Here is a 27,927-nt window from a genome sequence, read left to right on the forward strand (position 1 = left end):
GCCCAGGAGTTTGAGGCTGCAGTAAGCTATAATGGCACCACTGCATTCCAGTTTGGCCCACAGAGTGAGACCCTGTCTCTAGTGGGGGGAAGAAAAGATTTAGTTTAAAAAAAAGATTTCATAAGTAAAAGTATAAAAACCACTTGACTTCACCAATCTACTTCTACGACTATCTATCAAAGTGGGAATCACTAGATCACAACCTCAAGTCTAGTCCAGATCCCAATATTCTATAGACACAATCATGTTCATTGCACTCTACATAATAGTGAGATGGTGTATAACATAGTGCTTAAGAGACCCCACTCTGGAGCCAGAATACCTTGCCTTGAATGCCCCTTCTACCACTTATTAGTTGTCTGACCTTGAGCAAGTCAACCTCTCCATACCTGAAGTTTTTCAACTGTAACATGGAAGAAATAATAGTTCTTCAAAAGACTATTGTGAAAATTAGATAAGTTAATATATAGTAAAAACAACATCAACAAGAAACAATAAGTTAGAACACTATCTAGCACTGTTTTTATTGCAGGGACCCCATAGTATGCCTCCCTCTCTCCTCTAACAGAACATAGTACACTGCTGAAGTACAGCTTGTTTTGTTTAAAGCAAATTGCTGAATTTCAGTTCCATTCCAGAGACAGGAAATAAAGTCAGTTTGTCTCACGGAAAAGGATGTGTCTTAAAAATTTGACTTCTTTATTTTTAGGCATGTAGGGGAAATTACTACTGACGGGAAAATGAGACTGAATGTAGTAAAGTACCATAAAATGCCTCATCATTCCACAGGTTTGGTTATGCTCCAAACCAAAACGCATTCCTTAAGTATAAAGGAATTGTTATACACCTCTAACAGGATGACAAAATCTATGGTTGCTGCTGGCAACTATGTTCCAGTTCTATTCCTAAACTGGAAGTTGTAATGAACTCAGAACTGCTCCCACTGAAGCAATGTAACAAAAAAAATGGAGCTGGCAGTTTACCGACAGTCACCCTCAGCCCCACAGAACCCTTTGGTATGCTGTCTTCTCAACCACAACTTACTGTGGTCATTGAGGCATTGAAGGATGTGGGGTGATGAACAAGTTGGAAAGAGGTGGGAGCCCCAGCAAGTTTCACAGCAGGGAGGGAGACCTGCTATAGCAGAATGGAGGTAAGGGCTTTCTGGACAATAAGGAGCCAAGCACAGCAATCTGTGTACAGTTCATTCCTGTACAAGGTCATCTGCTTCCCGCAGATCCTCAGGTATCTCCAACTGAATGAACTACAAGAAATCTCTTATTTAAAAAGTACCTTTGTAAAGTTGATATTTGGATCTTAGAATGATTTCCCCTAAAATAATGTTGTAAACAATGGTTAAGTCCCTAGGTTAGCTCCAACTGATGTGGTCCATCACATAGCTGAAATATCTGCACACCAATCATTTCAAAAGACATAAAAAATAGATGGGGGGCTAGGGGAGGGAAAACATTAGAAGAACTACCTACTGTAGGTGACAGGTTGATGGGTGCAGCAAACCACCATGGCATGTGTATACCTATGTAACAAAACTGCACGTTCTGCACATGTATCCCAGAACTTGAAGTATAATTTTTAAAAAAGACATAGAAAACAATATTTTCGCTGAAAACTAAAACAAAAATAGAATTAAATGAGCCTAGTTTATCTTATATGCTTATGCCTGAAGAAACGCGTGCTTAATTAGAGAAAAAGAATGAGTAGATAGATTTTTCCCATTAGAGGGAATTTCTGGGCGTTTTTCTTGAAGGTTGCAAACGATGATACAACTGAGATTTTTATTTTTGTTTTGCTTTAAATTCAGAGTTTGTTTCCTGGTGATAGAAATAATACTTGTTCATGGTAGAAAATGTACATAAGCCAAAAGAATGGGGTAAAAATCATCATCATCACACTACCCAGAAAGAATAAGAGTGTAAACTACTCAAGCTGCTTTCAATGCTTAGAGTGATATGTAAATTAATACTTTTCTTTTTTTACAAAGACAAGATTATACCATATATACATTGTTGTAATATTATTTTCACTAATAACATTTTGTGAATGTTTTTCATGTTAATATGTATTCATCTACATCATTATTTCAATGTGTGGCATTTTACTTTACGGTTATACCATGCTTTATTAAATCTTTTATTGTAGACATGTGGGTTTTTCCTGCCTTTTGACGATCATAAAGGTTTAGCTACAATAAACATTCTTGAACTACATTTTTGATTACTTACATGAAAATTTTCTTAAGAAAGTCATAAAAATAAAGGCACGGTGGATCATGCCTGTAATCCTAGCACTGTGGGAAGCCAAGCCAGGCAGATCGCTCGAGGTCAGGAGTTAGAGACAAGCCTGGACAACATGGTGAAACCCTGTCTGTACTAAAAATACAAAAATTAGGTGTGGTGGTGTGCACCTGTAATTCCAGCTACTCGGGAGGCTGAGGCAGGAAAAATCGCTTGAACCCAGGAGATGGAGGTTGCAGTGAGCCAAGAGCACCCCACTGCACTCCAGACGAAGCGACAGAGCAGGACTCCACCTCAAAAAAAAAAGAGTCACTGAATGTTTCCGAACTGAGAATATAATGATCAAGTGGTTTTTCAGAAGATTTAACCTGGTGGTATTATACAATATGGATTGGAGGCAAGGGAGATAATTAGGAATCTATTGCAATTATCCAACTTTGAGGTAACTAATGACTTATTGGGTAGAATTACATTGGCTTCTAATAACCAAAAAAAACTGACTAATCAGTGACTAAAACAAATTTATTTTTCTTTTCTTTTCTTTTTCTTTTTCTTTTTTGAGACAGAGTCTCGCTCTGTCACCAGGCTGGAGTGCAGTGGTGTGATCTCAGCTCATTGCAACCTCCGCCTCCCGAGTTAAAGCAATTCTCCTGCCTGAGCCTCCCGAGTAGCTGGGACTACAGGCCGCCACACCCAGCTAATTTTTGTATTTTTAGTAGAGACGGGGTTTCACCGTGTTGATCAGGATGGTCTCAATCTCTTGACCTCGTGATCTGCCTGCTTCGGCCTCCCAAAGTGCTGGGATTACAGGCATGAGCCACAGTGCCCGGCCATTTTTCTTATGTATCAGGAAGTCTGACCGGGCATGGTGTTGCATGCTTGCAGTCCCAGCTACTCAGGAGGCTCAGGCAGGAGGATCGCTTGAGTCCAGGAGTTCTGGGCTATAGTAATCTATGCTGATCAAGTGTCCATACTAATTTCAGCATCAATAGGGTGACCTCCCAGGAGTTAGGGACCACCAAGTTGCCTAAGGAGTGAACCAGCCCAGGTCTGAAACAGAGCAGGTCAAAACTCCTGTGCTGATGAGTAGTACGATCACTCCTATGAATACCACTACACCCTGGCCTGAGCAACATAGTGAGACCCTGTCTGTTAAGAAAACATTCTTTAATTAAACAAGAATTCTAAATATGGGAAGTCCTGGACTAATATGGTGGCTTTAGGATGGCATCAGGGACCCTAATTCTTTGTTTCTGTTCGGATACTCTTTATGTGGCTCTTGTCCTGCTCACCATTTGTGTTAAAACAATGGTTGGTTTGGAGCCCCCTATCCACATATTTCCTTTTTCAGGCAGGAAGAAGAGGAAGGGCAAAAGGCAAACATATGCCAGCTGAGCTGGTCCCTTTTAAAAGAATTTTTGGAGACATCCCACCCAGCAATTCTGCTTACATCACGTTGGCCAGGCTGTGTCAAATGGCCACTTCTAGCCACAAAGGAATCTAGCAAATGTTGTTTTTTGGCTGAGCACATTAATGCTCAAATCAAATTTTTTTGTTTGTAAGAAAGGTAGGGAAAATGACCTTTGGGTAGGCAACAAGGGTATTTACACAAGTGGAATGAGAAAATTGGAGGGTAACTTATATAAAGATAGGAATTACTGAAGGAGAAGCAGGTTCATGGAGGAAGATGCTTAGTTTGGATATATCAATTTGTGGATACTGTTGGGAAATCCAGTTGAAAATGTAACAAAAAGGAGTTGGAAAGAAATGAGCAAATATTTTGGTTCAGTAACACCTTTGTAATGTGTTCCAATATTGTTGATTGAGAGGTTGGCCATAAGGCTAAACACTAAAATATTATTAAGTTTTGCCAACAAAAAGGCTTGTCCCAATTTTCAAAAAGAAATAGTTAATAGTAAAAAGATCCTTTGGTTTATACCCATAATTCTGCTGCTAATCTGAAATGCCAAGCTGGTCTTCAATGTAAGCTGTTGTAATTTAAAATTTCTGCTGAGTCCAGCAGCGTACTTTCTTTACCTAGAAGTAACCATCAAATATTTAGTCATAACTGGCCGGGCGCGGTGGCTCACGCCTGTAATCCCAGCACTTTGGGAAGCTGAGGCGGGTGGATCACGAGGTCAGGAGATCGAGACTATCCTGGCTAACACGGTGAAACCCCGTTTCTACTAAAAATACAAAAAACTAGCCGGGCGTGGTGGCGGGCGCCTGTAGTCCCACCTACTCAGGAGGCTGAGGCAGGAGAATGGCGTGAACCCGGGAGGCGGAGCTTGCAGTGAGCCGAGATGGCGCCACTGCACTTCAGCCTGGGCGACAGAGCGAGACTCTGTCTCGGGGGGGGGGGGGGAAGACTGTGTGTTATTGTGGAAAGAGCGTGAAATTTGGGTCCAGAGAGCCTTGGTTTTGCCATTTAGGATGAACAGAATGACTTCGAGCAAGATACCAGTCAGAGCCCCAGTTTTCTTATTTGGGAAACAGAGATAAGGTATTACTTGCCTTACAGGATTGTAATTAGTATCAAATAATGTTTGCAAAGTGTTTTACATACAATAAAATGTTATACAAAACAAAGCTATTGTTCCTGTTATAACAATAAGTAGAGAAGTGGTAACTGAACACTCCGGAGGACAGTTGAGTTTCTGTAAGACTTGAAGTAAATTTACCACTTAATTCATTAAACTGTCAACTGAATTTCTGCTAAGTCAGATATATTTCTAATAAAAACATGCATTCCTGCACGTGTGTGCGTGCGTGTGTGTGTGTCTGTTGAGAGCTTGGTGAATGTACCAGCATATTCACCAACCACAGAAAGCTGTTCGTGTGATGTGAAACCCTGAGGATCGTAGCTTCAGAAACCAAAAAGACTTCACTGTGTTTCACTAGGGTGGGAAATCACCATCAGTGGTCACATCGTGTACTACACTTGCCAAGGATCCAGTCTGTAGGAAGATTTAGAGAGTATTGAAATGCAGTTTTTGAACCACCACAGATAACTTCTAATCCCAAAGTAAAGACTGAAAGCTTCACCTGTTTTTCACTATCAAATGCCTCAAGCTATAAATAGGTCCAAAGCTCATCTCTCTCCACTTAGCAGAGAAGGGTCAAATTTCAGGGGGCAAAGCAAAATAATAAAATGAATGTCAGGATATTTTATAGTGTCAGTCAGTCACCTACGGTCTCCTCTCTCTTCTTTTCTACTGTGCTATCCTAGAATCAGGGATTTCAGCAACAATGCCTCTGTTCAAACTCGCAGGTAGGTGTACAAAGTATTTGGAGAGCTCAGGTTTTGTTTTTTTTTTCATATGCAACTGTTCCTTTAGCTACCATATCAGCTTTGATCATTCTTTATTTGGGGTTCATGATAGCTTTAAAATACATTTCTGGAAAACACAAAATGTTTTCAAGGGTTTTTTGTTTGTTTTTAGTTTTGGTATGTGGGTTTCTAAAACTGTTATCATGCGTGTTGCATCTTTGATGATCCCAGTAGAAAATTCTGTGAAATATTTAATAACTAGTCTGCTAGTCTAAACAAAACCTGTGCTGCCATAGCTTTGAGACAGTTCCTACATAATGACTCTAGCTATGGTATTAGCTGAAAATCATGTACATGACAAAAATAACCCAATGTGTGTATTCTGATAGTTCATGAGAATAGCTTTCTGTTGTCCAGGTTTGTACACAGAGTAATTTTTAAAATAATAATGTTATAATTTTAAATGATAAAAGCAATACATGTTTCACGTGAAATAGAAATTGTGCTGAAAAAATAAAAGTAATAAACATTCATTTTGGAAGTTGGGGAATTCAGTACAAATAATAATTTTATTTCTTACTTATTTATTTTTTTGAGACACGGTGTCCCTCTGTTGCCCAGGCTGGAGTGCAGTGACACGATCATGAGTCACTGCAGCCCCAATCTTCTGGGATCTGGTGATCTTCCCACCTCAGCCTCCTAAGTAGCTGGGACTACAGGCACGTGCCACCATGCCCAGCTAGTTTTTGTATTTTTTGTAGAGACAAGGTTTCACTATGTTGCCCAGGCTGGTCTCAAACTTCTGGGCTTAAGCAATCTGCCCACCTCGGCCTCCCAAAGTGCTGGGACTACAAGTATTAGCCACTGCACCCAACCAAAAGTAATAATTTTAAAACTCTGCACATCCATTATACAAAGATAGCCACTCTTAACATTTTAGTGTTTTTTCTTTTCAATCTATCTTCTGTGCAAAATTAAAGAATTTTTTTTAAAAGACACTGTTATGATTATATTGCACATGTAATTTTATATCCTGCTTTTGGCAGGATAATGTTTTGGCTTAACTTTACAACTTATCCATTTACCATGGTATCCCAAACTTTTCCTAAAAAACATTTTAAAAGACTGCATATTCTATTTTCTTAACTAATTCCTTAGGTTCTTTATGGTTTTGGGGGGTTTTTTGTTGTTGTTGTTTGTTTGTTTGTTTTAGAGACGGAGTCTCGCTCTGTCACCCAGGCTGGAATGCAGTGGCGCCATCTCGGCTCACTGCAAGCTCCACCTCCTGAGTTTACGCCATTCTCCTGCCTCAGCCTCCCGAGTAGCTGGGACTACAGATGCCCGCCACCATGCCTGGCTAATTTTTGTATTTTTAGTAGAGACACGGTTTCACCATGTTAACCAGGATGGTCTCGATCTCCTGACCTAGTGATCCGCCCGCCTTGGCCTCCCAAAGTGCTGGGATTACAGGCGTGAGCCACTGCGCCTGGCCTCTTTATGGATTTTTATAAGTATAAATGTGTTCTGACAACAATATTGACACCTAAAGCTTTTTCCATGTTTAAGGATGATTTTCATAGGACAGCTTCTCAAATGGTTGTTTGGTAGGTGTTACTAAATTGTTTACCAAATGAGCTGTCAACATCATATGAGCGTTCCCATTTTTCTTCATCAGATATTTTTAAAAATCATATTTTACAGAGAGTGCCTTTTAAAAATGTTAAGAGACATATTAGAAAAGAAAAGAAAATGAAGAGCTGTATAATGACCATATTCCTAAGCTTTCTGATGCCAAGTGTAGACAAGCTGGAAGACTGAGCTGAAATAACAGCAATCTACATGCGTCTACCCCAAAGCAGTGATTAATAGCCACCGTGATTACAGAAAGTTGTTCACATATTTTATCTTGTTTTATTTTACTTCATACAGCTGAAGAGAAACGTGAGTATTGCATTACTTTTGCTGCCATTTGTCAGAGTATTAATTAAAGAAAATATACTGTTCCTTAATTCAGAAACATGGCTATTTTTCAGCAGTGTTTATTAAATAATAGCCTTGAAAGTCAACAGAGATTCGTAATGACCATAGCTATCCCATAGCATAGCAAATAAGCTCATGGCTTTTCTGGATTCTAGTGTGGGTATAAATATAGATAGATAGATAGATAGATAGATAGATAGATAGATAGATAGATAGATTTTTTTTTTTATAGAAAACCTCATGTGGCACATTTATTTATTTATTTATTTATTTAAAGATGGAGTCTTGCTCTGTAGCCCACGATGGGGTGCAGAGGTGTGACCTCGGCTCATCGCAACCTTCGCCTCCGGGGTTCAACTAATTATCTTGCCTCAGCCTCTCGAGTAGCTGAGATTACAGGTGCCCACCACCACACCTAGCTAATTTTTGTATTTTGAGTAGAGACGAGGTGTTGCTGTGTTGGCCAGGATGGTCTCGAACTCCTGTCCTCGAGTGATCCACCCACCTCAGCCTCCCAAAGTGCTATGATTACAGGCATGAGTCACCATGCCTGGCTTTAAAAACCTATTTTAGATAAAACCATAACTTTAGTTGTCTATTCCCCTCAATCTCAAATTAGACTTGTCCTTTTGCTGACTGATAGTAGGTTTGCCTCTGAATTCCTTTGGGAGATGAGATGTGGCAGATGAAAGGCCTACAACCTTGTCTTTCCTACACATTAATAAAGCACTGCTGAGAAACAAGCATGTTTTTCTGGACCTGTTGGGTTAAGAAGCAAGCATGATATTCGTCTTCTCAAGAGTCTTGCGCTTCCGGTGTTAATAATAGTAATCCCCAACTTCTGGACGGTACTGCATAATTTTAAAGTATTTTTTGTGTAATCTTCATAACAATTCTCTGAAATTGACATTATTATTATTAACATTCCCCTTTATGATGATGAACACTGAGGCTCCCAGTTATTATGTGGTTTGCCCAAGGCCATCCAGCTGTCCTACACACATTTTCTTTTTTTATTTTTATTTTTCTTGAGACAATCTTGCTCTGTCGCCCAGGCTGGAGTGTAGCAGCATAATCTCGGCTCACTGCAACCTCCACCTCCCAGGTTCAAGCAATTCTCCTGCCTCAGCCTCCTGGGTAACTGGGATTACAGGCACGTGCCACCACCCCCAGCTAATTTGGTATTTTTAGTAGAGACAGGGTTTCACCATGTTGGTCAAGCTGGTCTCAAACTTCCGACCTCAGGTGATCCGCCCACTCAGCCCCCCAAAGTGGTGGGATTAGAGGCGTGAGCCACTGCGCCTGGCCTATCTACTTATCTTTTGAAATATAAGTTTCATTTTTTCCTTTCCATAATCACCACCATTCCCTGAAATATGTTTCATTTGTTTGTTTGCACTCTGTTGCCCATGCTGGAGTGCAATGGTGCGAACATGGCTCACTGCAGCCTCAACCTTCTGGGCTCAAATGATCCTCCCACCTCAGTCTCCTGAGTAGCTGGGACTTCATGCATATGCCACCATGCTTGGCTAATTTTTAGAAAAAAAAAAAAAAATTGTGGAGATGAGGTTCTCACTATGTTGCCCAGGCTCCAAAGTCTCGAACTCCTGGCCTCAAACAATCCTCCCACCTTAGCCTCTCAAAGGGCTGGGATTACTGGTGTGAGTCACCATGCCAGGCCCACTCCCCTAGGTATTTTTGAAAAGCAGAGCTCTTGAATTAGAGTCAAATTTCAGCTGTGGTTACATGAAGTCAAAACAAGTGGTTGATTCAGTGGAAGGAAATATCAACCATATAATTTTTGGTCATCATGTAAGCTACTTCTCAAGAGTAGAGTTTCTACTTTTCAACTGTCTATAGTGGCTTAGAGAGATACAATCTTAGTAAAAACAATACTGTTTTAAAATAGGAAACAAATAGAAATGTGCAGTCCCAGACAATGAATGCTTGTTCTGGAAAAGCCAGATATCAAGCAAGTAGGATTTGGTTTCTGGGCATCCATTTCCATACTGTCCTTCCTGAGGCCTCCAGCACTATTGCTGCAGACCCAGCATGACTGACCAGTTGCATCATCCTCATTCTCATCTTCATAACCAACTGTCCTATTTCCATTTACCCTTCATGGTGCATGCAGCCTCTTCCAACTTCTGCTTGCCACTCTCCCTTGAGATGCATGTGCTTGCTCGTGATGCTTAGGAAGAAGTGACATTATTTCTGGGGATCAGTTGGCAGTAGGGTGTGGAGGCATTCTCAGGCCATCGAATGCATTTACTTGGTGTTCCATTTGTTCCTTCATGGATCATGGTGCTTGCCAAAGGACTACTGATAGCATCCAAGGATGCATTTCCGTTTCAGGTGTTTGAGTTTAACAAGGCAAATAGATGCATGAAGTTTGGCCAACATAGTGGGCTTCTCTGTTAACTTTGCTGTAACAAACCAGGTTTTAAAAACTGGCTGACCTGACTTATTGTTGGGGAAGTTATGAATCAATTCCTATCATCTCCAATGTACATTACATCACATACTAAGTCATATCATTTATCATCTCATTCATAGTCCAAAGCTAACCCCACACACCAAATGTCTGTTTGACCAATGCTACACATTACCTCTTTCAATTTAATCTGGTGCTTTACTTGTCTTAAGGCATTTCCACATACACTATCTCACTTCGTGTCGCAACAGCCTTGCCAGCGAGGTTGGGTAGGTATTAGTATTCCCACTTTACAGATAAAGAAATGGAAATAGAGGAAGATGTAGGAGGTGTTAAGTGTAGAGCAGGGAGCTTGAACACATGACATCTACTTAATTTAGAATAGAAAATATGGACTTTTGCAGGTCTGTATAGACATTCATGGGTGGGGGCATCTTTCTCTCTGCATACAGTTTGCTCTGTCATCCTGTGGGGAATGTTTCTGTCTTCTACTGTTGCTCCAAATAGCTAGCTATTTGCCATTGTCATTATTGCTACCAGCTATTTGCTGGAAATACTAGGAAAAGTATTAGAGGTAATGATTATTCAGACAGAAAACACTGAGGATCTGGAGAACACAGTGGAACTTAACAGAAAGGCAGATACTTGATGGCCATCACCATCCTATATGATGACACTGGTTTTCTTTTCTTTTCTTTTTTGAGACAGAGTTTTGCTCTGTCACCCAGACTGGAGTGCAGAGGTGCAGTCTCGACTCAGTGCAACCTCTGCCTCCTGGGTTCAAGTGATTCTCCTGCCTCAGCCTCCTGAGTAGCTGGGATTACAGGTGTGCACTACCATGCATAACTAATTTTCGTATTTTTAGTAGAGACAGGGTTTCACATGTTGGCCAGGCTGGTCTTCAACTCCTGACATCAAGGGATCCACCCTCCTTGGTCTCCCAAAGTGCTGGGATTACAGGGATGAGCCACCGTGCCCAGAGACACTGGTTTTCTTACATCCTGAGGGTCTTGGGGTTATTCGTTGCCAAAATAAGAAGCATCCTCTCCCCCCATTTTAAGAAGGGGAAAATTAGGGTCTATACAAGTAAACTTGGCCTTCCAAGGGCCATTCACTACTGAGGCCCATGTCCACAAGAAATGGGACTTCCCGTACTAGGTAGTAAATGTCAGTGGTCCCCTTGCTGCATACAGCAGCGTATCACAAAGTTGTCTGGATTTGAAGAAAACAAGGTTTGATGTGTGAGAGAAACACAGTATCTGTCTTAAGTAGAAGAAAGGCCCTAAAGTACACATTTATTTCTCAGAACTACTTAGATCACTGGAATCACTGGTTCTCCTTAGCAAGAGAAACTCCAAGGACCAATAATCCTATCCACATCTTTAAAACCATCAGAAAAACTCCACCAACCTAATGGGAAGAACTGTGCTGCATGGTTCAAACTATGAAATCAAACTTAGCCTTGCCAGAAACAGGTGATCTTACATGAGGTGCTGGTCCTCCAAGAGCCCAGTCTCATCTTTAGGACCATCTTTAGGACTATTCTGATATGCGCTATGAGAATCTGACCCATGTTTCTGAGAGCATATTTTCAAGGTACCCACACAGAAACCCACTAAAAGGAGAACAGGCACTGAGCTCTGCGGTGTTTCCGGGACCCTGGTTGGAAAGCAGGGGAGCCATGCACGCAGCACAGTCCCTGTCTCATGCCTTACACATAGCAGAAACTCTCAGATGACTTTTGAAAAGGGGCTTGAACACTAATGTGAAAACCTCCTTTAGAAATTGATGATGCAACGCGCAGCTTTGCTGAAAAAGTGTTTGCCACTGAAGTCAAAGATGAAGGAGGTCGTCAGGAGATTTCCCCCTTTGATGTGGATGAGATCTGTCCAATTTCTCATCGTGAGATGCAAGCACACATATTCCATCTGGAGACTCTGTCCACCTCTATAGAAGCCAGGAGGTAAGTGGTGTAAGCGGAATGCTTAGCATATTGGCACCTAAGGAGGGGTATCTGCCAGGGAAGATATGGTTTAATTTATCCAAATGATGTTCAATTCAGAGGAAGAACTCTGCCAGAGTTAGAAATTCCTAAGGCTGGGCACAGTGGCTCACAAGTGTAACTCCAGCACTTTGGGAGGCTGAGGTGGGTGAATGACTTGAGGACAGGAGTTTGAGACCAGCCTGGTCAACATGGTGAAACCCTGTCTCTACTAAAAATACAAAAATTAGCCAGGCACGGTGGTGCACACCTGTAGTCCCAGCTACCTGGGAGGTTGAGGCAGGAGAATCACTTGAACCTGGGAGGCGGAGGTTGCAGTAAGCCAAGATCGCCCCACTGCACTCCAGCCTGGGTGACAGAGCGAGACTTTGTCTCAAAAAAAAAAAAAAAAAAGTTCTTTTCCCCCCATACTGGATATGCTAGCGTGAGTAGAGAGAGGAGCCAATGATGAAAAAAGAAGAAAGCAGTGGGCCTCCTATCTCGTTCACATCTCCCTTGATTGAAGCCTCCCTACCCACCTAAGCAAGAGGACTTCAAGATACCATAGAATTATTTCAAACCAAAGTGGGCAAATGGCTGCTGTGAACATATTCAATTTACACACAACGGTTATATAAACTGGGACACAAGAGCCTCCATCTTCAGACTCTGTCCCTAGTCAACCTTAGTGTTATGCTCCCTGGCGTGAATCCTGCCTTCCAGTTAGTCTGACCACCTCCTGGCCTTAGGAATACTGCTCTCTACTTCTGCCCTCATGCCCTGCCCATCCTATGTCTGTGATGCATACTTGCTGCCTCCCCCAAGCAGTCTTTGAAAATCCCTCTCCACCAAATCTATTTTCCTTTATTTGAACCACTCTAGGATTCACTACCGGCCATACTTTAGTCCTCAAACCTCAAACCTATACTAACCACTTTGTTGGAATCCTCTCCTTAAGTCCTCTCCCGATCCCACCAGCTTCATGGGGAGAAGACTATTCTGCTGTCTTTCTCTTGGTTTTACATCTTTAAGGAAAGAAGAACAATCCACCTCCTTTGGTGTCCCCCATAGGACTTAACACAGGACTTGGGTCAAAGCAATAAACTTGGGTCAAACTCAACAAATACTTGTTGATTTGAGAAAATAATATTAAATACCTTGTAAGTTCCAGGTACTCTGCTAGGCATTTTGTACACATTAAATCTCATAGAAATCCTATAAGGTAGTCATTTTTGCACCATTTTTTTAGGTGGGTAAATGGGAGCTCCTTTATCCATGTTTAAGGAACATGAATAAAATGATACAGGTAGTAACTGATATAACCTGTGTTTTCTGTAGTACCTAAACTGCCTGTTCAGCTGGGAGTGGATTGCCTGGGAAGAAGGGTGTCATGGTGAAGGTCTTCTAGGATTGCTAAGGCTCTTCCAAGGTAGACCAGGGACAGGGGCACACTGTCATGTGTCTTCAGTGATTTCTCCTCCCACTATGCTTGGATCCTGTTTCTGATACCCAACCACATTTTAAATTTTACTTTTTGTCCTCAGAATAAAATCGTATAGAGAAACATCTATCTGTCACAGTGAAATGCCTGATGAAGACAAAATTAACTCTTACTTTTAAATTTCGAACCCAGAAAAAAGCGTTTCCAAGGACGGAAGACTGTTAATTTGTCCATTCCACTAAGTGAAACATCTTCCGCCAAACTGTCCCACATTGATGAATACATTTCCTCATCTCCAACCTACCAGAACGTGCCTGATTTTCAGAGAGTGCAGATCACTGGTGACTATGCCTCTGGGGTGAGTTGGTCCTTGCCACTCAGACTTAGCAACCAGGAAGCCATTCAGCTTGACAGTTCTAGCGCCTTACCTTCTCCTTCCTGTTGAGGGAGGTGTAGCTCACCTGTGCTTTGTTACACTTCATTATTGCATTTCACTACTAATATGGTATGTCTTATATTTCTGTTGTTTTTATCATCCCACATAATGTATCCTCTGTCTCATTTGCTTGCACATGGAGAATATGGAGTAGAATACAGTGTGTATGTTACAGAATACAATGGACAGATTTTGGCAAAAAGGATCAAAGAGAGCAGGAGAGTGGTCAAATCTCACTGATGTTATCATAAATCAGAAAAGGGAGCCTCTGGGGAGGCACGGAGACTCTGGGGAAAAGAAAGACCCCAGCAGACCTAGGATAGTGAGAAGGGTTGCAGATAGCATAAACCAACCAAAGAAAACAGATCCAGAGAAAGAGAGAGGGAAGAGAAAAAAGAAGGAATCAGAGAAAAGAAGGAAGACGAGAGAGGGGTTAGAGAATCCTAATGAGGCTATTGTGTTTTGAGGAGCTGAACTCTCCAATTTCATTGCAGATGGTTACATAGTAGATCATTACTTGGAACAGAGTCTAGTATGCCACAGGGATAGTAAAGTCATGTCACAAGCAACTTGACCTGCTTGTCTCATCCAGAACAGTTGGTCAATTAATAAATCTCTGCCACGGGGACTTGCAGAATCAGCATCATATTGGTGAAACTGCTGTGCAGCCATCAGTCGATGCTCCAAATATAGTTTTAATGACCAGTGCTGGGTCCCCTTCTCATGTAACTGACCCACTTAGAGTCAGTCCTAAGATACTTAAAAGTGACAGAGCAATTAAATGCACCTCATTCTTGCTTATTCATTTTCTGTATAACATGGGTGCTCTCTAAATGTCAGGGGGTTTAGGCACTAAATAACTAAAAAGAAATGCCTAATAGAGATGAGTACAGGGGAAACACAGTTTGGAGGACTCCAGAATTCAAAAATAACGTAAAAATTTGGAGATAAACGTCATACCCGCATGCTTGATAGAAATGAAAACAACAATAAAAACAAAGAAGTTAGGAGGACAAACAAAATGTACAGAAGTCAAGGAGTAGCTTCTCCTCCTGTGAAAGCTGGAGAGCACCTGAAACCTTGACCTGGAGACTGGGAAAAACGAAGTATGTTGCTGTACCTGTTGGCTGCATGTGGGCTGCTGAACAACACTCTATGCTCTATCTGGTTGTAGTCTCTACCCAAATTAATCTTCACCCTTGTAATTTAAACAGAGAGGCCAAGGGGAAACCAGGGCTCAGTTCCCAAGATCATTAATTCCTGCTAAACACTTGATTCAATTTAATCAGTCTTTATTGAGCACCTATTCTGTGCTAGGCATTGTGCGCTGAGAACATGAAGGTGAATAAGACCCAGCTCTCATTCTTGAGGACCTGATAGACTAGTGGCCTATTAGGTGGCAATGAGCTACACATGCCACTGGAAGCATGGAAGCAGACCCCCAGACCTAGCACCTGTGCCAGACTCTTTTGGCCAAGGTCAGCAGGTCTTTAAAATAGTTAAACTAATTCAGGATCAATATCTGGACCTTAAACTATTGGGGACAAGCATATGCTAGTCCCAGAGTAAAAGTCTTTGGGTTCTGATAATGAACATTCAGTGATTTCAAGTTATAACTACTTGGGCATGCCTGCCTGGCCCAGTCAAGAGTTGGGAATGGGAGCAGGGGAAATTTCCAGCAGCTCTAATGAGGTTTTCCTCTAGAATCTCTCAATTTTTACCCAGAAATAAAATCATCTAAAAGACTAACTTCTCACAGAATGATGTTGTGATCATCATAGCTGAAGAAGGCAGTGCATGGGTTTGAGAGATTTGTGACCCCTTATTCATCCCAAAATATTTCCCTCACTGACCAAGTGGTTTGAATTCTCACAATTTGAGTCACATAGTCTTTCAGTTGAGGTATTGTCTTTGTTTTGTTTTGTCTTTTTGAGACGGAGTCTCGCTCTGTTGCCAGGCTGGAATGCAGTGGCGCAATCTCGGCTCACTGCAACCTCCACCTCCCAGGTTCAGGTGATTCTCCTGCCTCAGCCTCCCGAGTAGCTGGGACTAAAGGTGCGAGCCACCACGCCCGGCTAATTTTTGTATTTTTAGTAGAGACGGGGTTTCACCATGTTGGCCAGGCTGGTCTTGATCTCTTGACCTTGTGATCCACCCACCTTGGCCTCCCAAAGTGCTGGGATTACAGGCGTGAGCCACCACGCCCGGCCTGAGGTATTGTCTTGTACTTAAAATATTCACACGCACTTGGAAGGAAGAAAGTATATACCATGTTAGAATGGATTCTTTTAATCTTATTTGCTAGATAATCCCTGCTATATAACAAAAACCAAAAACAAATACAGGACTATAAGGGAAAGACTCGTAGGACAGGTAAGTTTGGTAGAGACGAAAAAGCTAGAAAAGCTTCAGGACCTGCTCTGGGAGGGAGATTTTGGTCCCAAGTCAATGAAGAAGCAGCAAGGTGAGTGGTGAGGCTCTGAATAGGCTGAGATACACAGGAGAGCTGGGAGGTGCCAAGGATAAGCTTTACTAACTTCTCAGGTTTTCATGGGATGACTCTGATATGCTGAGTTTTTTTTTTTTTTTTTTTTTTTTTTTTTTTTTTTTTTTTGCAGGTTACAGTTGAAGATTTTGAAATTGTTTGCAAAGGTCTGTATCGGGCACTATGCATACGTGAGAAATACATGCAGAAATCATTTCAGAGGTTCCCTAAAACCCCTTCCAAATACTTACGCAACATTGATGGTGAGGCTTGGATAGCAAATGAGAGCTTCTATCCAGGTAACAATTCTCTTACATAATGTATGAAACATGTCTTTTATTTAAACTATTAAATATTAAATTTAAAATATGCCCCTAGATTATAAGTAATCTAGTCTAAAAATACCATAGTAATAGTCATCTTTGGCCCCATTTCCTCATGTGTCCAATCACTTGATTCAGTCTGCACAACATCTTTCTGAACTTTTTCTCTTCACCATTCCCTAAACCGTCATTCAGGCTTAGCCTTCTCCTTGTCCAGATAATTACAAGAGCTTCCTAACTACTCTCCTAAATTTCAGTCTCACTCTTTTTTGTTCATCTTTACTTTGGTGCTAATTTTTAAAACACAGATCTGAGCACATCCTTCTCCTGACAAGAACCTTTAGCTGCTCCTTGCTACCTACAAAGCAAAGTCCAGTCTTTAGCCTGGCATTTGAGGCCCACATCCTCTCGCCCCCTAACTACAATTTATTTGTTTGTTTGTTTTCCGAGACAAGGTCTTATTCTGTTGCCCAGGCTGGAGTGCAGCGTCACCCTCTTGGCTCACTGCAACTTCCACCTCCTGGGTTCAAGCGATTCTCCTGCCTCAGCCCCCTGGGTAGCTGGGATTACTGGCGTGCGCCACCATGCCTGTCTAATTTTTGTATTTTTTGTAGAGATGGGGTTTTGCCATGTTGGCCAGGCTGGTCTCAAACTCCTGGCCTCAAGTGATCTGCCTGCCTCAACCTCCCAAAGTGCTGGGATTACAGGCATGAGGCACCACACCTGGCCTGTTTATTTTTGAACTTGCACACTCAACCTATTTCTTTTCTTTTTTTTTTTTTTTTTTGAGACGGAGTCTAGCTCTGTTGCCCAGACTGGAGTACAGTGGCACGGTCTCAGCTCACTGCAAGCTCCGCCTCCTGGGTTCACGCCATTCTCCTGCCTCAGCCTCCTGAGTAGCTGGGACTACAGGCGCCGGCCACCACGCCTGGCTAATTTTTTGTATTTTCAGTAGAGATGGAGTTTCACCGTGTTAGCCAGGATGGTCTCGATCTCCTGACCTCGTGATCCACCCGCCTCGGCCTCCCAAAGTGTTGGGATTACAGGTGTGAGCCACCATGCCTGGCCCACTCAAGCTATTTCTGAACTTACTTTCTCTGCTCCATCTTTATACTCTTGGTTCCGGTTGGAAATAGTTCTCGTTCCCTGCATAGATCAACACTTTCCTGCTCCTGGATTGCTGCTCTGCTTCCCTGTGCCCAGACTGTCCTTCCTCTCACTTACTCACCACTTGTCCAAGTCTCTAGAGCCAACCCAATCTTTCAAGAGGCAGCCTAAATACTATCCTTTCTTGCCTTCTGGATAGATGTAAACTACATGTTCTGACTTTCTATAGCACTTTATTTACTTATCTCAGCTTTTACTTTCTGCCTTGTAGAAAGTTAAGTACATATTTTTCAACAATCAGATTTTAATAATTTTACAGATTTCTATTGTATAACTGGAACATAATTGACTTAATTCCTATTTTTAGGCAATTACATTTCTGACTTTTTAAAACTTGTTTCTAAAAAGGGTACAATAAGCATCTTTATATACACATCTTCCTGTAATTGTCTCATAATTTTAGGATTACACTCCTAGAACTAAAATTTCTGGGGAGGCAAATACTTAAGATTTTTGAGGCCAGGTGCGGTAGCTCACGCCTGTAATCCCAGCACTTTGGGAGGCCAAGGCAGGCGGATCACGAGGTCAGGAGATAGAGACCATCCTGGCTAACACGGTGAAACCCCATCTCTACTAAAAATACAAAAAATTAGCCGGGCGTGGTGGCGGGCGCCTGTAGTCCCAGCTACTCAGGAGGCTGAGGCAGGAGAATGGCATGAACCCGGGAGGAGGAGCTTGCAGTGAGCCGAGATGGCGTCACTGCACTCCAGCCTGGGTGACAGAGCGAGACTCCATCTCAAAAAAAAAAAAGATTTTTGAACTTCCAAATTGTAATATTATTAAAGATTGCCAGTTCCACAACTTCCTGTCTGTAATTCCTTTTAATATTAAAATCGTATTAAACATGTCTCCAGTTTGGTAACTCATAACAGTGGTTTACCCATCCTCTATAATATTGACATTTAGTTTGTCTTGTCTTTATTTCCCCTAAGTTATGCTTTAATAATAATTATATCATTAATAGTGAGCTATTAATCATTAAGTATAAGGATTTTAAAATTAATATTTGATGTAGCAACATGCTGTTTCACTTCTCTTAGGTTCCTTTTCTCCCAATTTTGAATAGGAAATGTGCAGACTGTTTTGTTTTGTTTTTTTTCTGTGCTATTTTTCTCACTTTGGCTGCTGTAGGCATCACTTGCGAACAGGAGACTTTCTGATGCCTTCCTTGGGCACAGCAGTGAAGAGGCATAAATGACCATACTTGTTGAAAGTAAAAGGATGAATTCTTAAAGGCTGTGACAGTGTGAAATGTGTTCATGGCTTCCTTAGGCTGAAACCGCTAGCAGTGGAAAGAAGGGAACACATCCACTTAATCTCTTCTCGATTCCTTTAGCAGAAATTGTATGTGCTTTAAAAGGTGGGAAAAATAATTCTCATAAGAATTATTACTCTTACAATAATAATTTATTTTATATCTCTTTTTTACATTAAAACCACTTTAGGTGGAGCACAGAGGATTCTTAGGAGAGTGAAACTATTCTGTATGATACTATAAGAGTGGATATATGTCATTATACATTTGCCAAAACCCATAGGCTTTGAGTGAACCCTAATGTGCACTATGGACTTCGGGTGATTATAAGGTGTTAATGTAGATTCATCTGTTGTAACAAATGGACCCTCTGATGCAGGATGCCTAGAGTGGAGACTGGCTGTGCATGTGTGGGTGCAAGGGCTGTGGGGAAACTGCATTTTCTTTTTTTTCTTTCTTTCTTTTTTTTTTTTTTTTGAGATGGAGTCTCACTCTGTCACCCAGGCTGGAGTGCAGTGGCACAAACTCACTCACTGCAACCTCCACCTCCTAGGTTCAGGAGATTCTCCTACCTCAGCCTCCTGAGTAGCTGGGACTACAGGTGTACAACACCACACCCAGCTAACTTTTGTATTTTTAGTGGAGATGAGGTTTCACCATGTTGGTCAGGCTGATTTTGAACTCCTGACCTCAAACGACCCACCCACCTTGGCCTCCCAAAGTGCTGGGATTACAGGCATGAGCCACTGTGCCCAGTCTGGAAACAGCATTTTCTACTTAATTTTACTGTGAACCCAAAACTGATCTTTAAAAGCCTATTTCAGAAAACACTCTAAATTAAGCCTAATAAAAAAGATTGGCTTAAATAAGCTAAACTCTATTTTTTTAAACTGTAGTTTGACTTTTATTCTTATCTCATTATCTAAGACCTAATAATATGCTCTAAACAGAAAGCCTTTGATGACCAACTTCAGTAAATAATGAAGATTGTTTGTAAGTAGTATATGGATTACTTTATGTAAACAGTTCTTCCAAATAAATTGAAAAATCATTCTTACACTAGATAACATATTGTTTTATTTTTCTTTTTTTGAGATAGGGTCTCCCTCTGTCACCCAGGCTGGAGTGCAGTGGTGTGATCTCAGCTCACTGCAACGTATGCCTCCCGGGTTCAAGTGATTCTCCTTGAACTCTCTACTCCTAGCCTCCCGAGTAGCTGAGATAACAGGTGTGCACCACCACAGCCCGGCTAATTTGTGTATTTGTAGTAGAGACGGGGTTTCACCGTACTGGTCAGGCTGGTCTCAAACTCCTGACCACAGGTGATCCACCCGCCTCGGCCTCCCAAAGTGCTGGGATTACAGGCACAAGCCACCACGCCCAGCCAACATATTATTTTTATAGTTATTTTATACTATGAAGTCACCTTTGAAAAATAATGCAAAAATAAAGGTTAGCTTAATTCCAGATAATTACAACTTAAGTACAGGATTCCAAGCTAAAGAGATGTTGTAGTATTTCAGATGTTGGTTATTTTTATGTGGTCGTTCATCCTATGTGCTAATATATTACTCTGTGCTTGATTGAAAAAGTCTTTACTCCTCCTGTGAAGAAGGGAGAGGACCCTTTCCGAACAGACAACCTTCCTGAAAACATGGGCTATCACCTCAAAATGAAGGACGGTGTAGTTTACGTCTATCCTAACGAAGCAGCAGCCAGCAAAGATCAGCCTAAGCCACTTCCTTACCCAAATCTGGACACCTTCTTAGATGATATGAATTTTTTACTTGCTTTAATTGCTCAAGGACCTGTGTAAGTGTTTAGCGAGACCTAAACAACTAGTACTACGACTACTGATAGTAAGACTAAGTGTTTACTAAATGCTTACTATGTTCAAACACTATATTAAACCCTTCATGCACATTGTTCCTTTTATTCCTTACACTTGCTCTGTGAGGTGGTTATTTTCATAATTCCAGTTTTATGAGCTAAGACTTTGATGCATTAAGTAACTTGCCAAAAGTGACACAGCTGGCTGAGCCAGGATTTGCGCTTGAATTTGCTGACCCCAATGCCAGGGCCTTTAACTTTGAACAACACTCTCTCCACGGAGTTTTAAGATATCTTTCCAAGTTCTCCCTCATTATTGTGTCCAACATTGTTGAAAAGATTAAGCCTTTGGAGCCCACTACTTCTCAATGAGATTAACTGAAGAGTAAACTGAAAGGTTTGTTCCAATAATTATTTCCTAGGAATGATAAAGGTCCTGATAGTTTTGAAATTGTGACTGTTTTCCTTGAATGTCTGAAACTTTTTGGAGTTATCTAATTTTATTTTTCACAGTAAGACCTACACCCACCGGCGTCTGAAGTTCCTCTCCTCCAAGTTCCAGGTCCATCAGATGCTCAACGAGATGGACGAGTTAAAAGAGCTGAAAAACAACCCCCACCGAGATTTTTATAACTGCAGGAAGGTAAACATTTTAGTTGCTCCGAGGTAATTCCTGGGCAAAAGCAATTCAATTATTTATTGAGAGGCGCAAGAAAACAGTGTGTTTCTGATTAATCTAAGATTTCTACAGGTTTGGTGGATTTTAGTAAAAGCAGATAACAGATTATGTCTAATGGGTTAGAGTTAAGTGCCATTTCTACTGTTTTCCCCACAGAAAGGTTTGCCACATTTTTGGCATAAAAAATTATAGTTATCATCAACAACAAAAATAACAACAACAACAAAAAAATCAAAAATGACCATTCTGGAATTTGAAAGATCTTCCCTCTAGTCCTTTTTCTTTGAATTCCTGACTGTAAGACCTTGGAGGAAGTGACAACATATTTTCATTTCAGTCCTCATTTGTCAAATTGGGAACTACATCTGCACAGTCCAGTTCACATGAGGATTGTGAATATCAAATGAGCTAGCCTAGAGATTGTGAAACCCAATCAACTAGAAACACTTCCAAGATGTATTCTGACCATTAACATGATTACAAGGAAGTGGGAATAGGAAATATATGAGCAGAGATTCAGGCCCAAATCCTGGCTCAGCTGCCTATACAACTTTGGACTAATTACTTAATCTGCTGAAATTTCAGTGTATAAAATTTAGTTATAAGAATATCTACCTCATAAAAGCCACCACCGTGTCATGGCTTCATAATTTCAATCCTTTATCCTTAGAGGCTGAAAGTTACGGTAGTGACTTCACTTCCAGCTGTGTTTCAGGAGTGAAGAATGGTCCTGAAGAATGTGTGGATCAGATGTAGGAAGTAAATTGGATGTACAGATATACGGAAGAAGCAAGCATTATTATTGCATCTAGCCAAACCTTCCACATCCTCACATGGGCACATCACAGTTGTAACGAGTTTTTTATTGCTGGACCACCTCCACCAACTGTCAGCTCACATCCTCATTATTTACTTTGTCCCAACATAGTGGGATTTGCAGCACCATATCCTCTAAACAGAGTATCATAACTAAGGCTGATTGATGTTTTTTTCTTTCTTTGAATGTACATACAGGTGGACACTCATATCCATGCAGCCGCTTGCATGAACCAGAAACATCTGCTGCGTTTTATTAAGAAATCTTACCAAACTGATGCTGACAGAGTGGTCCATAGCACCAAAGAGAAGAATCTGACCCTAAAGGAACTTTTTGTGAAATTGAACATGCATCCTTATGACTTGACTGTTGATTCTCTGGATGTTCATGCTGTAGGTTGAAATGCCAATGTCAGTTTCACTCTAATACTCAGAACCTCACGTGTCTTTCTCCTACAAGCCCTCCCTTCTCAGAGCTCTTTTAACTATCTTGGCTTGCCATGATGCCTGAAAGCACCACAGACAATTTTGAAGTTTGCTCATTGTCACCTGTCCCAAATTCCATTCTTGGAGCCCAATGCCCTCCCCCACTACCAGACCCCAGTTCTGCTTGACTATTTCCTAGCTCTCTGTGTCCAGACCACTCTGGTAATAATACATTTCTGCAATTTTTTCCTGATTCAGGGACGCCAGACCTTCCAGCGTTTTGATAAGTTCAATGACAAATATAATCCTGTAGGAGCAAGTGAGCTACGGGACCTCTACTTGAAGACAGACAATTACATTAATGGAGAATATTTTGCCACTATCATCAAGGTGAGGAGGAACCAATCAGATCTATGGTACCTGGCACCGTTCTTGAAGAAAGGGAAGAAGGAAGGAAGGAAGGAAGAGAGGGAGGATGCTATCCCTGGGGCCAAACACCACACAAATGAATATAAGAATTTCTTCTGAAACATCCACTCTAATGATTTTTAAAGACCTCTATTCCTAAGGTATAGAAATTAAGGGTGTGGTTTTGAGATTGATTAAGGACCTAGCCTTTTCAGATTCTGAAAGGAAGAGTTAGAAAAGGAATCTCCTCTCCCTAGACCCCAGAGGAACTTGTGGGAATTCCTGGCTTGGACTTCTCCCTTGGCTTTGCAGGAGGTAGGTGCAGACCTGGTGGAGGCCAAGTACCAGCATGCTGAGCCCCGCCTGTCCATCTATGGCCGCAGTCCTGATGAGTGGAACAAACTGTCCTCCTGGTTCGTCCGCAATCGCATCCACTGCCCCAACATGACATGGATGATCCAGGTCCCCAGGATCTAGTATGTACCTCTAGAAACTCTAGAGCCTGCACTTGTCTCATCTGCTTCAACTCCCCTGTATGAACAAGGAATGTGTTGCCCATCTAGATAGAAATCAGCTTTGTTAAAACAGCATTCACTATTGGGTCCTGAATGCTTGGTTTTGTGCACTCTGGGTACAGCGCTCTTAACCACAGACAGGAGTTAGGAAGATCATTTCAGTTCAGTCCTCTAGCTTTATGAAGATCATAAATAACTTACTGAGAATGATTAAAACTAAGATAGAATAAGAACTATGTAGTTTGGTATACACTGTCTTTCACCTGGTCTTCTCTGTGTCAAGTCCATTCTTTCCCATGCTCATCTCTACTGGGATGTGGCTTTCTTGTATCAGAACCTTTACTACTGTCTGTCAATTGTCCCACCTACAAGTGCTCAAGTTCTCCACAATCAAAAAGTATTTATCAATGGTATTGCTGAGGATGTCATCTCCCTTTCATACCCCCTGCTGTCATTCATCGCCTTCAGGGATGGCTTCTCTTTCCGTTTGTTCAGTATCATTGATCTTTTACCTAACTTAGGTGTTTATGTGTTTTCTGGCTACCTGTCTTTGTGTTCTGTGTGACCTACTGCAATGCAAGAGTTTCATCCCGTCTCTTTAACCAAAAAAGTAATTTTTTGACTAGGATAATACTTCCTGTCTAATAGGCAGAGAGGCAGTAGGTTGGTTAGGAGTACAGATTCTGGACCGAGAGTGGCGATACTTGAATCCTGGCTCTACCATTTCGCTGTGTTACCTTGGGTTAAGTCATATCACCCCGTTGTGCCTTAGTTTCATCATCTCTAAAACAAGGTTAAAAACAATACCTAACTTATTGAGTTGTTACGAGGATTACATTAGCTAATATTTCTGGACACTTAGAAGAGTGGTTGGGATATATTAACTGCTATATAAGAGTGTTAAATTGCAGACCAGAGGTATTCTTGGAAATCATTTCATGCTCACTGTCTTGTAGCTGCACACATATATTGAAACTTTTATGACATACTTGCTATATTCCTCTATGAGGACTTAGCTGTGAAGGTTTAGTTTTCTTATGACAAAGATTTGTAAAAAAGATGGGGGAATAGGGTCCACCAAAAAATTTTTACTTCCTATGTGCAGCCCAAACTGAATCCCTCTCTGTATGGGACCAAGAAGAATGTATGAGGAGCATGGACCTAGGATAGATATACCAAGTCTTTTCCTGTGCATGACATTCGGTCCTCTGGTTCCCTCATACTGGGGCTATCAGTCCTAAAAATCATTTTTTCTCCTAAATTCTCTTAATTCTTGCCTCTAGTGATGTGTTCCGTTCCAAGAATTTCCTTCCACATTTTGGAAAAATGCTGGAGAATATTTTCATGCCAGTGTTTGAGGCCACCATCAACCCCCAGGCTGACCCAGAACTCAGTGTCTTCCTCAAGCATGTAAGCATGACCCTTCAGGCCTTCATACTGCTGCTCATGAACCAACCTCCCTACCTGGTCATGACGAATTCTTGGTGCTTATCTCTTTATGTTTGGTCTGTGCCTTTGGACCTGAAAGTTTGTGTGAGGACTGGGAACCTGCAGTTGGACTGAACCCATTGCATGACTCACTTTTCCTAACAGATCACTGGCTTTGACAGTGTGGATGATGAGTCCAAACACAGTGGCCACATGTTCTCCTCCAAGAGTCCTAAGCCCCAAGAGTGGACATTGGAAAAGAATCCATCTTACACTTACTATGCCTACTACATGTATGCAAACATCATGGTGCTCAACAGCCTGAGAAAGTAAGCAAGAGAGAACTGGAGCCAGGAGGGTCTATTTGACACAGCTCTTTCCACATATATTGGCACTAAAGGTGGTCAAGGGTCTCATGCATCACTGTGATGGTTCCAACTGGCCCAAATCAGAAATTTCCTTCTCTTAACTTTTTTCTTCAGTTTATTTACTTAGGGGCAGAGATTGATATTTTGATGCTTTCAATAACTTTCACAGTTCATTTTTTGGGGGGAGAAGTTTAGGAATTTATACTAATCATTGTGTAATTAATTATAACACTTCATATATTTTACCCTTCTTGATATATTTGGGTAAGGAATAAGTAGAGGAATATTATACTGGGGTTTTCTGGAAACATTTCTCCCTTAAAGTTTTAATAGAATAGAATAGAATAAATGATGAGATGTTGATATTGGTAAATTTCCTATTGAGACTGAAGGTATTTCCATCCAGGCAATCAACACTTGATTTACTTCCTTACCCCTATATCCTCTGCTGCCTCTTTTTAGAAACTTTGTATTTAGGAAGAGTTAAGATTATGATTTGGGACTGTTTTGCTGAATCCTTTGGATGGCTTACTTCCTTCCAGAGTGTTCATTTTTCTACTGAATTTTCTTGTGAATCACTCCATACTCAGAACCTGTGATTCCAATAGCAGTTCTATTTCCCCAGGGAACGAGGCATGAATACGTTTCTGTTCCGACCTCACTGTGGGGAAGCTGGAGCCCTCACCCATCTCATGACAGCATTCATGACAGCAGATAATATATCTCATGGCCTAAATTTAAAAAAGGTGAGTTGGAAGCTCTCTTCTTAATTTTTACATTGGAGCTAGAGGAATCTTTTTTCCCTTAGCCAACCATACTGTCACAAGTCATTATCGACACTGGAATCATATTCAAGTAGAGCATAAAAGATTTTTTAGTTTAGTGCAGTTCATTCTACAGAGAGAAGTAAAGGGACTTGCTCAAGATTACCTTGCTAGTTGCTGTTAGAGATATGTTAACACAGATCTCCTGACTTCTAGCTTAGAATCCTGACAAGGGTAATAATTCAGAGATGGCCTGGCTTTCCTTAAGCTAGTTTTTGCCAGATTTCTTGTTATAGCATGCTTCAAGATGTTTTTTGTGAGAGTCAGAACTTTCTTGTAGAGAGAGAGGGAAAAAAAGAATGTTTCAAGGCAAAGTCTTTTGCCTGAGACAGACCATCTAACGTAGGCAATTATAGATCGAATAAACAATCTGGTTTGACTCAATGCTTCTGAAAATTAATGTATCCTAAATACATTTATCCCAAATAGCATTTACATTGAAAAACTCCTAAATTCTCCTTACTAAGGGACTTGAAGAACAAGTGATAATTTTGTTGAAAGCTGAAGCTTAAGGTAGATCATGAGATTGTAGTGTTTCTAGTTTGTATTTCTTTTTCAACATCTTTACGTATTTTTTCACTTTTCTTTTTCAGAGTCCCGTGTTACAGTACTTGTTTTTCTTAGCCCAGATTCCCATCGCCATGTCACCACTAAGTAACAATAGCCTATTTCTAGAGTATGCCAAAAATCCTTTTTTGAATTTCCTTCAGAAAGGGCTAATGATCTCACTGTCCACAGATGACCCAATGCAATTCCACTTTACCAAGGTATAGTATGGACTTGCGCAATACAAGTGTATTTTGCTGGACTGTTGTTTCCCATCCAGAATTTGAAAGTCAAATAAAGGTATTTCATTATTTTCTTTTGTGCAGGATACATATTATTTATTAATTCATTCCTCCTTTTTCCTCATTTAATAATTAACTGCAGGAGCCCCTAATGGAAGAATATGCTATTGCTGCACAAGTCTTCAAGCTGAGCACCTGTGATATGTGCGAAGTGGCAAGGAACAGTGTCTTGCAGTGTGGAATTTCTCATGAGGTAGACCTGTCCTCAAATGGCTTCCCTTCTGAGTATAGGGTCTGCTAACTTGAATACCGAAAAAGTAGTTGGGAAACACATGTGGAAAAATTGGCCCACGAATCACATGCAGTTACTACGGACAAGGACTAGAAGGGATTATTCTATCTCTTTGTCTATGCCTTTTGGGCAAGGGAAGTAAAATACACTTGATTTCTCAGCAGACTGTGAACACAGGCACTAGATGAGTGCTTTTAATGGTTTATTATTATTATTCTTTTGTCAGTGGCTAACATAAGGAAGGAATTTTTGTAAAGAATGCAATTATTGTCTATACCAGTGTGAAAAGAGACAACAATAATTCTGCATCCTTTTCTCTTATAGGAGAAAGTAAAGTTTCTGGGCGACAATTACCTTGAGGAAGGCCCTGCTGGAAATGATATCCGGAGGACAAACGTAGCCCAAATCCGCATGGCCTATCGCTATGAAACCTGGTGTTATGAACTCAATTTAATTGCTGAGGGTCTTAAATCAACAGAATAAAAAAAAATAAACCAAATAATAATATGAGTGAGAATTTCATTG

The 27,927-nt window shown here is 41.0% G+C and overlaps 1 protein-coding gene across 1 annotated transcript; it reads left to right on the forward strand.

The window, feature by feature from the left end:
• The first annotated feature begins 5,406 nt into the window (after positions 1-5,406).
• LOC105479148 (adenosine monophosphate deaminase 1) lies at positions 5,407-27,908 on the forward strand. The gene is given in 17 exon segments (XM_011736980.2): positions 5,407-5,443; positions 5,446-5,526; positions 7,456-7,467; positions 11,723-11,903; positions 13,555-13,720; positions 16,417-16,582; positions 20,621-20,840; positions 21,372-21,501; positions 22,552-22,746; positions 23,038-23,169; positions 23,500-23,663; positions 24,986-25,112; positions 25,296-25,459; positions 26,124-26,244; positions 26,916-27,089; positions 27,253-27,363; positions 27,727-27,908. Coding segments are annotated over 17 exon segments (2,340 nt in total). The 3' UTR covers positions 27,886-27,908.
• The last annotated feature ends 19 nt before the right edge of the window (positions 27,909-27,927 follow it).

Source organism: Macaca nemestrina, chromosome 1, assembly GCF_043159975.1.
Source record: "Macaca nemestrina isolate mMacNem1 chromosome 1, mMacNem.hap1, whole genome shotgun sequence".
NCBI classification, from domain to species: domain Eukaryota; kingdom Metazoa; phylum Chordata; class Mammalia; order Primates; family Cercopithecidae; genus Macaca; species Macaca nemestrina.